The following is a 16,599-nucleotide window of genomic DNA, read 5'->3' as shown; positions in this document are numbered from 1 at the left end:
TGGCAATTATGCAATTATTAAATATTCAATTCACTCCAATTAACTATCTAAATTCACTTAAAATAAATAATAATTTTATAAAATGAAATTGAAGATAAATACATAATTATAGATATCTAATAGGGGATATATATTTTAATTTAATAAATTGTTTCATAGATTAATATTTGAATAAATTATTTATTCATAAATAAATAATTAAATTCAAATATTTAACTCAATTTCAAACTTGACAATGGCATAGTTAGCCGAGTCATATGTTTTTTTTAAAGATAAAAGATATTATAGTAGGCCTATTACCGTATTAGTTAAGTCAACCAAAAAACCATTATACTACCCTATGAAAACTATTAAATATTAAAGTATCGTATACAATATTACTGGTAAATAGCGTAATAATAACCGTTATAATATTGACAGACTTCCACGACCTGTGAAACAAGAAGAAGGCACCAATCGGCTGCAAAGGAATCCAGCTTCGATTGTTGGCATGTCGTCGAACGCACACGGTAGGCTGAACACTGAACACGAACAGCCCTCAAAACAATATAGGAGCGAAATCAAACTCACCCTGCTCGGTTGCCTGGTTACAAATTCACTGACCACAAACAAAGAGCTGTCGTTCGCCAGCTAAATATAATAATGCGCTGTTTGCAAGCGGACGTTCACCTCCCAGCTAAACAGCTAAAGTGGTGGGTCGAACCTCACTAAAATTATTAATGTGGGCTAGAGCCTTTATAACCCTTACAGTATCATCAATTTTTTAAAATGAGACGTATGTGAATTCTAGTGTAATTTATCGTGATAAGTGAGCATGAATTATTTTGTATTCTATATTAATTTATAATTAAAATTATAAAATAAAATACTGTATGGATTGTAAAATATTTAATTTCCTGATGAAGTTTCACCATTCCTTACAGTATAAAGTGAACCGTTATTTATTCTTGGTTTTTTAAAAAATTTTGATTCTGAAAGTCCTTCACAGTCATTGATTTTTTATTACATACCGTATTGAAATCTGGCTGGAACAAATCCAGACTTTAGTCCCTACCCTACTTTAAACCCCCCCTACCCTTGACGGCTCTGTAAATAGACTGCAATTGAAACAACCCTCAAACTTCATCATTTTTTTCAGGTTATATGGCTACAAGGTATGTCGTCTCTATATATAGAAGAGAGAATAATTTTAATTTTGAAGTTTATATATTATTTTAGAAGAGATACAATAGATTTTTTAACCTGTTGTACCAGATTTCTAGGGGTTTAAAAAATATGTTGGGCTCCATAAAAAATCAATATCTTCGAAGACATTGTACCAGAGGCACTGTGTCTGCTTGGGTTAAGCCTCAAAATAAATGTCAGGAAAGTGAATGAAAGCATATAAGGCATATAAAGAGCGTCCATCCTCCCTAATAATATAGGAATTGATAGACTGTACCAGCTAACTCATGAAAATTTAACAAGGTTCATATGAATATAAGTCAGTAAATGTTTGTTCATTGAGGAGATTGGAAAGGGAGGAGCCTACAGGTCTCTTGTGATATGAATAGTGTGATAGGAGAAGCCTGTAAGTGAGTGATTAGTGTTTAAAACTTTTAAGAGCATTGCTCAGTATTAGAGTTGCTAAAGAGGAATTTGAATTTCTTCTTTAGTGTAAAATTTCCAATTAAATCAAGTGGGAACTGAATTGTTAATTAGCCAAGTGATAGATTGTAGTAGAATGCATTATATTTTTTGCAGTTTTGAAGGAAGATTTTTGTTTGGATTCGTATGTGGAAATTGATCAATCTGATAAATTCAAAATTGTAGTGGATACATTTTTTTTTACTAAAATTGTGTGCGAATTGAGTTACGTAAGGTTAAGTAGCATAACCTTTGGACAGTGTATTTGAAGCAGTTTTCGGCTAATGCCTGTTGTTTTTACCTGGATTGTTTTTACCTGGATCACCTAAACTATATTTTCGAAATTTTTCCATTTAAGTCATAAAAATTAAATCTCCTTTCTACCTTGAAACTTTTTTAGCACTACTGGAATATCGAGGATAATATTCTACACATCATTACCGTTTATGTGGTCAAATAAGAAATTCGAGAAAGTCGCAAGTTTATATAGTTTGGCAAGCTTTTATTTTTCCGGGTGGAGGTTGCTCAAAGTCTCAACTTGACTTTAACTTTTATTCAAAGTATTACCTATAATAACAAATTAGCTGTTCGCTAGATTAACTTGAACTATTTCTATTGCCTCTCCACAGCTTTCAATAGATCAACTGACATACTAATATTAGCGGCATTTTGAGTGAGGTCTGTCTCCAGTCCGAGGGGCTCACTATAGTTACATAAAAATATTGGACTTTCATGCCGTAAAAGAAAATGTTGAAAATTTGTTTGATGCAAGCGTTGCTCATTTAATAATTATGTGTTTCTTATTTTTAATGTTAATACAGTTCTCTCATCCTATAATACCATCTCATTCCAATACTATATATTCTCATCTAATGCTGACCTCGCTCTTAATATTGGACCTTGGTGCGTTCAATAGACAAAAGTGGGGGTGGAATGAGTAGACTATTGTCTGCGGACAATGCTTGTTTGTGTGCATTTTTTAATTTCAAAACTCAAACCCCTTCTCCAGAATGAATTGAGCACTGACAACAATGACAAACTCTGTAGTGTTGAAGCTTCAAATCTTTGCCGTGTTTGCTTGGAAGCTCATCAATAAAATTGCTTGTGACATCCCATCATCCTTGGTTTGTGAGGTATCGGTACACAATTCTACCACTAGACTGAGTCTTGTCAGTAGTGTGGTTCTAACATACATGCACGCAAAAACGTAGGAGTAGCTTTATTCGATTTAATCGATACAAGTATTGTGTATCAGTCCCACTCATGTTTGCTATTCCCAACTTCAAACTTTGAGCCACAAAGTAAGTTTCGCAGGAATCGATAATTTATTTCTAGCCCTTGAACTCATCCCTTAACGTATAAGCGAACATTTGCCAAGGTACCGGTACGGCGCGAATGGTTTGGGAACAAGTCTGAAAATCAGGAATCAGGAGATTAATCAATCACTTGATCATAAAAAATCATGATTTTTAGTTTTACAACAAGTTCAAGGTTTGAGTGTAGGTAGGGCTCTATTTATATTTGAAGAAGAAAAATTGTAGACAATGGATTTCGCAGACGTATTTTTATGATTAACGGGAAAAGAGAGGCGGAATTTAATAAAAAATCCAGAGAATGATCTTCAATTAATCAATAGCAAACATTATTTATCACGCTACTTTATACATTTTTAATGAGATATTTGATATTGCCAATTACAGCTATTGTAGTCACAAACTACACTGAGTACGGTAAATCAGAAGACTGAATAAAATTCCACCACTTTCAATTTTCATACGCAAGTATGAAGGCAATTCTATATGGTATTAAAGTCTTATATTGTAATGTTGTATGAAATATATTTCATTCCAAGTAATTTGGTCAGTTCTATCTCGCAAATAAATAGATTCTTCACTGAACCATGTTCATGTGGGAACTTTTTTCAATCAATATTCTGATGAGAATAACCCACAGTACAGGCCAACATTTCCAGGTGAATGGACACTCTATAGGCCTGATGCTTCTTCGGATTTGATTCATTTATGAAATAAATAATATATAAAAATTAGAACTATCGAGTTAGGATAGAGTTGGTGTCGTTTTCGATGTGCAGAATGATACAAATTTAATACCGTGTAGCCTATATGAGAAAATAAGAATGAGAAAATTCAATCTTATCTCGAAATGCAATTAAGAAAGCTTTCAAACATTTCACTGTCGAGAGAATTGAATCTATGCTCTTCATGTTAAAACAATAGAAAACTCATAATTTATTCGTAGTCTACCAATAAAGACTTTCACAAGCGTTCCCTTCTCACCATTGCTGGACTGAAAAATTCAATTACAAGTTTCATTCTTCTTCTGACTTGATTGACATTGAAAGTAAGTGAGATATTCCATGTAACCCTACACTTTTCCTTTCCCTCACACAATGTACAAGTTTGCACCCACGCACAGAAGCACTCTCCCACATGAAAAGGGCTGCTACCCTCACCAGGCCCCGAATATCCACATCCACGTCCCCACGTCAACTGTATATTTTTATTCATAGCCCAATACTATATCTCAAATTATTAAAATTTACCTGGCTAATAAATTAGCTTTTCCATGACGTGGTAGGACATTTAAGTTGTATAAGAACCATTAGAGAAATAAGATTATTTAAATTAAACATTATATCATAAATGAGTCAATGATCAACAACGATGTTTTTTCCAATACATAAATAAAAATAGAAATGATAAAATAGAAAACTCCCATTCACTAGAACAAATATTTACTTTGAAAAAAGTAATGCTTGAGTTATTATGTGAACATTATCGCACATTCAAAATCCACTCGCAAGTTCTGGAGGAGTTGGAGGTCGATCGGTTTTTACTTTCCTTGCCCTATTACCATAGGTAAGGGAAGTATTGCTTTCCAAAAAAATTAAGGTACCCCAATTTCAAGTTTTCTATACGTTTCAAGGTCCCCTGAGTCCAAAAACATGATTTTTGGGTGTTGGTCTGTGTGTGTGTATGTGTGTATGTCTGTGAACACGATAACTCCATTCCTAATTAACCGATTGACTTGAAATTTTAAACTTAAGGTCCTTATACCATGAGGACCCGACAATAAGAAATTCAATAAAATTCAATTCAAGATGGCGGAAAAAATGGCGGATAATTACTAAAAAACCATGTTTTTCACGGTTTTCTCGAAAACGGCTCTAACGATTTTCTTCAAATTTATATCATGGATAAGTTGATAAGACATTTATAAGCCCTATCAACTGACATGAGTCTCATTTCTGGGAAAATTGCAGAAGCTCCGTAATATTCTTGAGAAAAATGGCGGATAATTAATAAAAAACCATGTTTTTCACGATTTTCTTAAAAATGACTTGACCGATTTTTTTTCAAATTCATACCCTGTATAGTTATTTATCAGCTCTATTAACTGGCATGAGTCTCCTTTCTGGGAAACTAATGGGGGGTCTACCCCATCCTTGAGAAATGGACTTTGTAACCTCCTCGTGCATGAGGTAGGTAGGTAGAGCAGTTCATAAAAAGAACACATAGTCGAGATATTTTATCTGTAGAACAGCTGTTTTGACGACTTTTAAAAAGATCATCGAATTTCACAATTTACACAAAGGAAAAAGTACTCTGAAAACAATTATATATACATATACACTATACATATATATATATATATATATTATATATATATATATATATATATATATATATATATGTATATATATATATATATATAATATATATATATATATATATATATATATATATATATTATATATATATATATATATATTATATATATATATATATATATTATATATATATATATATTATATATATATATATTATATATATATATATTATATATATATATATATACAGAAGTCTGATCGTAGTTTCAAATATGTTGCCGCCAATCGTCATTATGTTATTCCCCTGGATTATTCTCGTTTAAGAATGGTGCTTACAGTTCAATGAGCAAGGAAAGTTGTGTGAGTGCGCCACACCAGATTTTTTATTATTTAAATGATACTATAGTGTAAATTTTAACAATAGGTACTATATTCCAGGCAGCTCAGTTCCAATGTGTGAATTTCACAAAATTGATTGATTAAGGAGTTGTGATCAGAGATATTTCTATTTTCTCTAATGCCATCTCAGTGACAATAGTATATTTTGAATTAAACTGTACTTTTTGTTTGCGTGGCTGATGTAATTTAAAACTTCTATACTAGTGTATTATGCAGTTGATCAAGGATCACGCTATCGTCCATAAAGACAATAGCAATGATTTTGGAAACATTATTATGTACGTGAATGCTGATGCCGACATGTTAATCTAAGTTCTGGCTTCAAGGTGAAGGGTGAATTTTGGGTTTTGTCTTTTCCGACGATCGTGAACTAATTCGGTCGTTTGTCGGTATGGCCCCATGGGGTGGCTGAGTGGGTGGGGAGGGGGGCGCTGCCTGGCACACCCTTCCGCCTCCTCGCCTCCTCGCCAACAAACGACGGCTTGCAATCGATATATAGAAGCTAGTCCACAAAACCCAAGCCCCGGTTGCAAGTCTCTATACTCGTCAACTTATTATCTTATTTCGACCTGCCACAACCGATATATCGTACTTACCGTACATCAAAATATCAATCCAAAATTACTAGCAATGCAAATGCATGGAGCACTATTTCACAGGGCCGAAAATTCAGGAATTCTCACGTATCACCAGTCACCCATACCGAAACTATTTACAATTAGATAGACAAATAATACTGCTTTTTATAAGCTCAAGAGAAATACATATTCATGAAGTCAACATTAAGTGATTATCTCAATCATCTGAAACATTATTTTTCCTTGCAGGTACCGTGTACTGTTTGTGAGAGAATTAAGTGGAGTGGAGTGGAGATCTGCTCTTTCTACAAATTAAGCAAACTTAAAGTTTTCTATTCAAATTTGAACTAGGCTGAGCAAATTAGAGATTTTAAAAAGTCAAAATACTGCTATCTCTATCAAATCTATCTGTATTCATTGAACTTTTGAAAAAATTGAATGAACAGGAATAACTCAATCGAATCAATGGATTAATCGATATTCTCTCACATTCTCTCTCTGATATCCTCTATTCCTCCACCAAGTTCCTCTTTCCACTGATTTTCACTTCTTTCAAAAAGAAAAAATACAATACATAGTTGTATATCGTAAAAATTAACGACAGTCAAATAGTTAATCAAGAGATTAGGGATTATGGAAATTGAATACAAGTTGAAAACACACATCAACATTTCAATACAGAACAATAAAGTAGTGATTAGATACCAGAATATGAAAGTTATTAGTTATTTAAGAAACTAACTAAAATCATCAAGAATACAGATAACAACTAAAGACAATGTATACAATCAGATTATAATATTATAGTGCCAGAAACTCGTTATTATCTAAATATTTGTAGATAATATTAGAGGACATAATTATTTGTACCGTCAATGGATCTTGCTTGAAAGCAAACTGCTCTTTGCACTGAACAGGGCTACAGTACAACAATTCTTAAAACTAACTTGTATTTTGAAAACGTTTTTTTTTATTCTATAAGTAATAAATTAATACTGCAACTAAATAAATATATATAATAAATACAAGCAACTTGAAGATTAGAGAAAGTTGAATTCACATGGACTCTTAGCTAGAATAAAAAAAATATGCTTAATATTTCTTTTGCATGGATAATTTGGTTCATTGAGGAACATAATCTATAAAAAAACACTTTTCTGTCGTTTCAATTTTTTAGTCCGCCAAATTGAATCCAAATTCATTTTCTCTTAAATGGGAAGGTGGCCATATGATACAGCATTTCATGAGAAAATGTATGGCGAAAACGGCACATCGATTTTTCAAACTGGTCCAAAGTTATCACATATGAATATACTAATAAATCATATTGTATTGAAAATAAAATTGTAAAATAGTATCCTATACGTTGGAAATTTGACTGATATCAAACTCTTCTGTTCAAAGTGATATAAGTGTTCACAAACACTTTTAGCCCTTGATTTTACTGGCGCGGTTTTTTGAGACACTATACTACTGGCGCGGGGTAATGGGGCAATAACTTTACATTTCTATTACGAATGAATTTCCGGTTCATAAATCAATTAAAAACTGGGTAGGGCTGAAAATTACTTTTTGTAACTTTGCAATGTATCAGTAAACTTACTCAACCCCAGCATTTTTACACATTTCATTTTTAGTTGAGTATGGTACCACATACCGGGTACGGTACTGGTAATATAGTGAGGTCCACGTTACAATGGCAGTGGAGGAAGATGGGAGAAAAACGTTGCCGAACCTCTGTCTTGTCAATGCCTTCTATAGACGGTAGCTGATACAGGTTTATTGATGTAGTATTAGCTGTTCATTCTCGTTTGAAATAATCAATTATATTCTATTAAGCAAGAAATTATATTTTTCAATAATTTAATAATGAATTTTCATAATTAATATGAATTATTTTGTCAATTATCAATTCTATGTTGTTAAAAGACGATCTGGCAACAGAGCAAAGCGAAAAAGAGATAGCGCTATCCGCTTTGCTGAATGATAGACAAGGACAGCAATACCATTGCTAATCAAACACTGTCATTATAATGTGTACTTCACTGTAGAATTAGATTTCCTGCTTTCTAAGATATTATTTGATGTTTTGAGACACGTGGACTTGCTGGGCTCAACTTAGTTATTTTATGTTAATAGTGTTAAGTTATTTTATGTTTTATGATCTCAGCAAGGCCTTCGACACACTGGATCATGCTATTCTTATAGACAAGCTTAAGCATTATGGTGTGGGTGGATCTCCTCTCAAACTGATTCAGGCCTACCTGGGGGGGTCGCAGACAGGTGGTGCTGGCTAATGGAGTTCTCTCTAAGATCAGAGATTTTGTTGATTGTGGAGTGCCTCAGGGCTTTGTCCTGCGGGCCCATGCTATTTCTGATTTCAGTTAATGACATAGCTCAGGTGGATGGTAGTTGTGTTGTCTGTCGGCGGACGACACCACCTTCTTCAATGCTGGTCGTGCGATGGGAGGGATGAGGGCAGCTATGGTGGAGACTGAGGCGTTTGCGTCAGAGTAGTTCTCTGCCAATCACTTTCTCCTCAACGAATACACACAGTCTATTGTGTTCAGTCTCAGAAATAAGAATTGGTACAATTTTGCCATCAAACTGTTAGGGTTTATCCTTGACAGGAAGACTTCATGGGCGAGCACATTGAGCGGCAGTCTGCTCCAGGTTGAGCAGGGTGGTTTTCTTGCTGAGAGGTCTTAAATACAGTGTGCCTCCTCCTTATCTTAAACTGTGTTATTTTGACTTATTTCAGAGCGTGGTTTTGTATTACCTCCCCCTCTGGGGTGGAGCCACACAGATGTCGTCCGAGTCCTTCGTCTTCAGAAGGGCCTTGAGGATTATTTGTGGGGCTAGATTAGCCACAGTCGCACGCTCTTTATTAAAGAGAGGATCCTCACCGTCTTCTCCCTCTAGAGTATGTTCTTCATACGATCGTCTTTGCAGAACATGCAAACGTGGAGATGCTTGTGACCCGACGCGACAGAGCTTCCACCTGTATAAGAACAGGGGTAGACTCAGGTTGGAATGTACCCTACCAGAGGCTGAGCAGAGCCCGGACTGGTCTGGCCCATATGTTTATCAGCCTTTATAACAGGCTGCCTCTGTTAGGGATCTGCCTGCTGTGTGGTTTTGAGGGGCTCTGAAGAGCCTGCTGACGGATCACCTTCTATACTCACTCCGTGAGTTCAGTCTATAATAATTATACTGGAGAGCAGAGTGGTGAGTGCTTATAGTGCTTTTCTTATTTGATTTCTGCCTCAGGGCAGCTGTTTTTATTTCACATTTTCTTGACGTGTCCTAGTGAGCTTCACATTAGTGATCCCTTTTATGGACCTAATTAATTAAATAGCCCACTAAATACTGTACGGTAGGTAACTACATAAATATCTTAGGTACGGTTAGCGTAACCTATAGTACCATATTGAGTAGAAATTTTATTCAGCAATATATTAGATTGAATACGTTAATTTTTAATAACTGGTATTTTTATATTCCTTTTACTATAGTAATAAGAGTATGAAGTAAAATATTGTGTAATGTAGGTACTCACCAATTCAACGAGTAGAACAACTTTAATAAACACCTCTATCTACTCCATCATTCTTCATCTAAATAAACTCAAGTACGGAGTATATACAAATAAAATATTTTTTACTGAAAATACATGGATTAAAGATATCTTACGAGAATACATTAACGGAAAAGTTAACTTGATTTCAATAATTTATTACCACAATTCTATCATACAACACAACAATATTGTTCATCTTGATCACAATATTAATATTGTCTGTTCTGTAATCTGTATCCAAGTATTTTGAAAAGTGAGCCAGTGGTGCCAGCCAGTGTCTCAAAGCGCGCAGGCTATCCAAAAACAAAAAATTTCCCCACAACTGGCGTGTGGAATCTTTAGCATGATCGATTGGGACTTTCTCTCAACATAATGTGTTTTAAACTCAACAAGGGCGCATTTGTCGTGATACTTTGTAAAGTTTGACCGTAATAAAACATAACTGATATACGTATACACTTGAACAGAGCTACAGATCAGTATTTTGTTAACTAGTTGAAACAAAATATTAATTGAATTTTGCATGCAATATGAATACCTGGAAAAAACGTTATAAAAACACAGCTACATAGAATCATTCAACATTTTTTTTGTACAGAAAATTGAATTTGAAAATCCCATAAAGTGAAATGTAGTAGCCAAATCTATGGCTTTTGAAAATGTTGATTTTTCTAAATTTGGGAAAAAACAGTTTTGAGCTAAGACTGTTCCTCTTTTCTAGTTATTGATACATATATGATTTGTAATTTTATTGTATTGATACATAAAATAAACATTCTGTAAAAAAATAGGTTTAAATTGATCAAGTATCAGAAGTGATATTACAATACTACCTATTGTATGGTATTCCTGAAAAGGTGAATTTTATTCTCCAACTGGGAAGGCCAAGTAGTATAAGGCAATGTACCTATATACAGAGTGTTTAAGAACTCTCTACCAATACTCTAGGGCATTTTTCCTGGGTAAAAAACAAATCTAAATATCATATTTAAATTGTCCGGAAGAGTTACTCACACAATGGCCATTTGGCTTTTTTCACCTATTATTTTTTCTGAATAATAGTTGAACATACGAAATTGAAACTTTGCACAATCATTCATAACAACAAGGACAAGGCTACAAAATAAATTATGATAATTTTTCAAATTCTTAAAACAAAATGGCGGCCATTTGAAATTTTGTTTCTCAATTAACTCAGAAACCGTTGGTTTTACAAAAACTTTACAAGAATAACATTTTTTAGTATATTTAATTGTCTATTGATTGGTACCAGAGTTGTTAAGATTGGATCAATATTAACTGAGATATGGGAGCCTTAGTGATAGGTGACCACTGAAAGTTTGTTGCAGTGCAAACCAAGGCATGCTGATAGAGTCACCTCAATGATGCAACAATTTCAATTTGCATTGTATGTTGATATTGTAAGTGATTTCAGGTCATTTCAAACAATAAAATAATGTTAAATAACCCTCTAAAGGTGGGTCATCAACACTAAAGCTGCCATATCTCAGTTCATATTGATCCAATTTTGAAATATCTGGTACCAATCGATAGGAAATTAAATTTACTAAAAAAAGTTATTCCTGTAAAGTTTTTGTAGAACCAACGGTTTCTGAGCTATATAAGAAACACAATTTTAAATGGCCGCCAATTTGTTTTATGAATTTGAAAAACTATCATAATTTCTTTTGTAGCCTTGTCTAGTTGTTATAAATGATTGTCCAAAGTTTCAATTTCGTATGTTCAACCACTATTTAGAAAAAAAAGCAAAATGGCCGCTGTGTGAGGAACTGAAGACTTACAGACAATTCAAATATGATATTTAGATATATTTTTCACCCAGGAACAATGTCCTAGAGTATTGGTAGGGAGTTTATAAACACTCTGTAGGGTCAATGTATTCTGTAGTAAGGTCCACATTATAATGTCAGTGGAAAAAGATAGGAGAACAGCGTTGCCGTTCATCTGCCTTGAATAATTATATTTCTACATTATTAGAAACTGATTTGACAGCGTTGCGGCGCTAGAAAGGAATAGCGCTATTTGCTCTGTGGAATGATAGACAAGTTATAGCAAGTCCACTGTTCATCAATACTGTTATTATAACGTGCACCTCACTATAGGTACATTGATATAAGCACGGAATAAGGAAACCAATAGAGGAAATGGAATAAGTGTTCTTTACTCCTTGGTATAAGATATTCAATTGATAATTCACATTCCTCAAAGTACATGCATTGAACAACTGATGAAACGTTCACTCTATACTCGAGCAAACTCACCTTTTTAATTTCTGTTACATCCAGACATAATACGCTGATGATGAGTGGCCTTTCGATACACGATAATAATCGTATTTATTTTTCCAAATGAATAAAACCAACTTTCAACGTGTTCAATAGTATATTTCTGAAATTACATGTGAATTCTGTTGTACTGAATTTAGAACAGCTGACTTCAAAAGTCTGTTTCCCGCCATCCGCCATTTACATATCATACTTCCTGCTTCCTGCATTGTTTTGTTTTTGCATTTGCTTATCTTACGCTTTTTTCTTCATGTTTACTATTATTTTTCGTAGTAAATTATAGGGTATTTATAGTTGAATCATATTTATTTTTTATCCTATGATATTCGGTTTCATTTTATATACAACTCAATTCCAAAGACGTTTACAGCGGATAATGTAAAAAAGGTAAAGTTACCTTATCACTCCTATATTTATTTAGCCTAACTTTAGACAAAGGAATTACCCAATATTAAAATATTAAATTAATAATAATAGGCTGTATCTGTTTTTGCTTCTATTACTTATATTTGTATACCGGTATTCTTTTTTTACTTGGATTTTTTCACTGTAAAAGTGGTGTTTTACCCTACATTTTGAAATTGAATAAATAAAATTATATGACATGGCTAGCTCAGGTCTGGTGTCAGAGGTTTCAGTCACACCTTATTAATTTCAGGACTTCATACAACTCAAATCAAAGATTTATATTGTTCATCCAAAACACTGGGTTTGGCTATCATAATACCTACTTCCGTGTTATTGAATTGGAACGTTAAACTGTCGGTCCCTTGCTGTCGGCTGATATAAAACAGTCGTGACGCCCATTACGGCTTATATTACACTCAAGAAATGTAGAACTTCTGTCAAGGACTCCCCACAAAGCCTAAAAATATGTTTTATCCTAAATCAAATTTGAAATGTAGATTCTAGAACTATATAGGTAGGCTACTTACGTACGGTACCCCATTTTTCATTTTGGAATTTCCTCCCAATTTATATTCAGAATTTTCATTTTTTTATAGGCAAGTGAAAAAAGAGATTAGTTTATAATAGCCTTAAAATAGTGTATTAGTCCAGTTTTACTTGAATACCCATGCTTGAGCTTCCAAAATGTATGCGTCATTGTGTTCTTTTGGCTTACATAAGACCCATGTACTACTACTAGTGGTACCACGTTGTAATGACAGTATTTGATTAACATTGGTGATGCTATCTTTGTCTATGATTCGAAAAAAAACAGCCCTGACTTTTTCTACCTCCGCAACGTTGCCAGATCGTTCTTTAAGAATGTAGAAATATACCGGTAATTAATTGAAAAATTCAATCTGAATTATGAAAATATAATATTATTAGATCTTTAAAAAATAGTTTTTGGCAAATAAATTATAATTGATCATTTTTAACAAGAATGATCAGTTAATATTTCATCTGATATTTAACAATAAGATTACTATATTATAAGGCAGAGAATCGTAAAGGAAGAGACGCTGTTCTCCTATCTCTCTCTACTGTGAGGATTGATCTCAACAGGTGGAGAAAGATATTTTCTCTACAATACCCGACCAAGTTATATCTCAGGGCCGCACACTGGATTATAATGGTTCAACTCTTCTGTTTGCTGATGGTACATAATTGCTGCCTTCTGACAATGTCCTTTAGCGGGTGTAAAAGATGTCGGCGGAGGATCTGCGGTCTTCAACCTCATGGTTCCAGGTCTATCGTTTTCAGCTGCATGAGAACAAGACGCAAAATATCCCTACAGTTAGTTGAAAAGCCTGCCTCGTGACTAGGAACCTGTGAAGCAGTTGAACTTTCTCTTGTATTCAAATCTTCACTAGTGTTTATCTGGGCTAGCCATATTAAAAAAGCTGATGGGGACACGTGACCGAGGTATATCTTGGCACATAGTTTATCATGCACTTTTCCACTGCTATATCCCTTAAGTCTACTCATGTAAGGTTGTTGTCATACTGAAGCTGCCGATAAGGGCTGCTAGGATTATAACGGCAAGCAAACATTATGCACATTGCAAGTTTCTTTTGTCAAGCTGGGTATTTCAACAGCAGTCAGTCACTTCCATATTCTCTGCCTTACGCACATCAAGAAGAGTCAAAAAACGATTTATCTCAGACTGATGTGCCACCAAAACACTAGGAATCAAGACCTGTTTGACATCCTTTTGGTGCCCCTCCATAGATCGCGGGTATAGTACAGGAGTTCAGCTCTACTCTACTCCAACAGGCTCCCTGTAGGGGCTAGTTTTGATCAGTATCTTGAGAGCCAGAGTTCATTATGAATATCGGGGACCGAGCTTCGCTCTGGAGTACAAAAGCATAAAAAATTATTACGAAAGAAGAAATTTTAATAACATTCATAGTTCATACAGAAATGTTCTATCTAATCAAAGTAAATTGAGTTTAATTCCCAGAGGAATGCAAAAATTTCACTCACAAAGGCCCGGTTGCACAAAAGCCGGTTAAATTTTAATCCTGATTAATTTCACGTAAACCAAATCAGAGAAGACCATTTCAAAAAGATGGATCTACTGGAATTAATCAGGATTGAAAATAACCCGGCACTAAGTACCTGATTGAATGATTACAAAAGTTCAAAAGCTGAGTCATAATTTTGGCACAGTCCCCCCACATACATGAACTCGCTCACTCACATCATCATCAGACGACGAAATAATTATTATCAGCTGTTTTTCCAAGGATGACTAATAAATATCCTTTCAGTGTCTTTCAGCGAGTTTTCCCAGGGAGACCTAGTGCAATCGAATCTTTATATTATAAACCTACTATGTTCTGAATTTCGTGAGAATCGTTAGAGCCGTTTTCGAGATCCGGTGAAATACAAACATATAAACATCTTAACATATAAACAGAAATTGCTCGTTTAATAGTATAGGATATTCAGATTTTTTTAAATGATAACCTGTCTTAAATTCTATCTGGCTGAATTGTAATTAATTAATGTTACAGCTGACCATCAAGGTACACAAGATATTGTTCACGAGTGTTATCATCTTAATTGGGTAGGAAACTAGTGAGATCAACTTCGTACAATACTATGGTATCATTGATTAATAATTTCAAATATATTATAATATTATATTAATTATCTTTAGAACACATCGTCTCGGTTTTTATAAGTATTAATGCTAAATAAACGCTAATTACGTTAGTGATTCAGGGAAAATGAACAGAACTCATTCAACATGTTGTAATTGCAATTTTATTGTTTAACAGTTTAATTTACCATCGTGTACAACTTTAAACTCACATATTTTATCCAGTAAACAAAATATGACTACTGATTAAGGACTAGGTTAGACAATTGTTAAGTGACTTATTTCTACACAATAAGCAACCAACATTGTTTGAAATTTTCCAACAGAATATTCGAGTTATAAGTTTTTGTTTATAACATTCTAACATAGAACAAATTGCAAATCTTTGGCAATCGATACCCAACTAAATTGATCTAAGCACTTAGAATCTAATAGTGTGTTCTAAAATTTGAGTAATATACACTAAACGATTATTACAAATCGTTGAAACGAATTCAACCATATGAATTACCGGTGCCTGTGTATTTAGGCTCAAAAATAAAAGGGGATAAACAAGAATAATTATTGATGGTAAAGAAAACTGAATTACCAAAACATGATCAACAATCTTTGAAAAATTGCCGGTACACTCAGACACATATTTTTATTTCAACTTGGAACAACTCTAACAATATAACACCTTGAAAGTAACAGTAAACAATATAGAAAAATATTCAAATAGATTTTTGTACATTAATAAAACAAATTTGTTTTTTGTGGTGAAACAACTCTTGTTGGTAATATAAAAATGATAATTTAAAGGATTCGATCAATGGCTGATAGTATATAATATAATAGTGAGTTATTAACAGTTTAGAGCTCGCGCTCAATCTTGATGAGCTCAGCGATGCCGTCGTTCATCTCTTTCACAGCCTGGTACTCGGTGAGACCCATGCGACGCTTGTTGGAAATGTCGTAGACACCGCCCTCGGCCTCGGTGTGCTCGCCTCGTGTGCCGCGCACCTGCAATCATCATCACACCATTCCAAGTCACTACATATTTTGTTCCAGTCTTATTCACTCATGACTGTTTATAATTGAACGTAGGTCGAGATTGTAATCTCACAAGAGGATGAAAATCTTTTCAATAAGATACTTGAAAATGTCAAGGACATTTTATTTTATTGTATTTTAATACTTTTGAAATTCATTTCTCTAATGCCACATAAACACTCAAAAACAGCTTATAAGTAGAGACAACAAGTTAATGGCTGCCAGTGACATATCTGTCTAAATTGAAAACGATTATGGAGAGTGTTGTAATAAAAAGCAATGACCATCTATTCTTCTACTGTCTATAAGCAGTTTATGAATTCATGTATAGCTAATTGTAGAGCCATTGGGAGTATAAACTGATTTTAAGGTTTTAACATAAGCGATTCGTT

The 16,599-nt window shown here is 33.9% G+C and overlaps 3 protein-coding genes across 10 annotated transcripts in view; 1 reads left to right on the top strand and 2 right to left on the bottom strand.

The window, feature by feature from the left end:
- The window catches only part of LOC111050890 (cyclin-dependent kinase-like 2), a 29,783-nt gene extending 19,733 nt beyond the window's left edge, over positions 1-10,050 (bottom strand). The window contains exon 1 of one of the 4 annotated variants that reach the window (XM_039443272.1): positions 9,794-10,050. The gene's annotated coding sequence lies outside the window, so the exon portion shown is untranslated. Of the gene's footprint in view, positions 1-300; positions 320-403; positions 787-9,793 lie in introns of those variants that run through there. The other 3 variants (XM_039443286.1, XM_039443278.1, XM_039443293.1) reach the window with 3 other exon arrangements.
- A 2,264-nt stretch (positions 10,051-12,314) lies between these two features.
- LOC111055153 (ataxin-2-like protein) overlaps positions 12,315-16,599 on the top strand; it is a 50,342-nt gene continuing 46,057 nt past the window's right edge. For both annotated transcript variants that reach the window (XM_039443209.1, XM_039443206.1), the window contains exon 1: positions 12,315-12,507. The gene's annotated coding sequence lies outside the window, so the exon portion shown is untranslated. The remainder of the gene's footprint in view (positions 12,508-16,599) is intronic.
- The window catches only part of LOC111050889 (arginine kinase), a 62,864-nt gene continuing 61,581 nt past the window's right edge, over positions 15,317-16,599 (bottom strand). For all 4 annotated transcript variants that reach the window (XM_039443234.1, XM_039443230.1, XM_039443244.1 and 1 more), the window contains one exon: positions 15,317-16,177. In XM_039443234.1, the coding sequence (XP_039299168.1) occupies positions 16,028-16,177 (150 nt within the window). In that variant the 3' untranslated portion in view covers positions 15,317-16,027. The remainder of the gene's footprint in view (positions 16,178-16,599) is intronic.

This window comes from Nilaparvata lugens, chromosome 1 (assembly GCF_014356525.2).
Source record: "Nilaparvata lugens isolate BPH chromosome 1, ASM1435652v1, whole genome shotgun sequence".
Classification (NCBI taxonomy): Eukaryota; Metazoa; Arthropoda; class Insecta; order Hemiptera; family Delphacidae; genus Nilaparvata; species Nilaparvata lugens.
The sequence above is the reverse complement of the archived record's forward strand: the minus strand, read 5'-3'. Positions and strand labels throughout refer to the sequence as shown.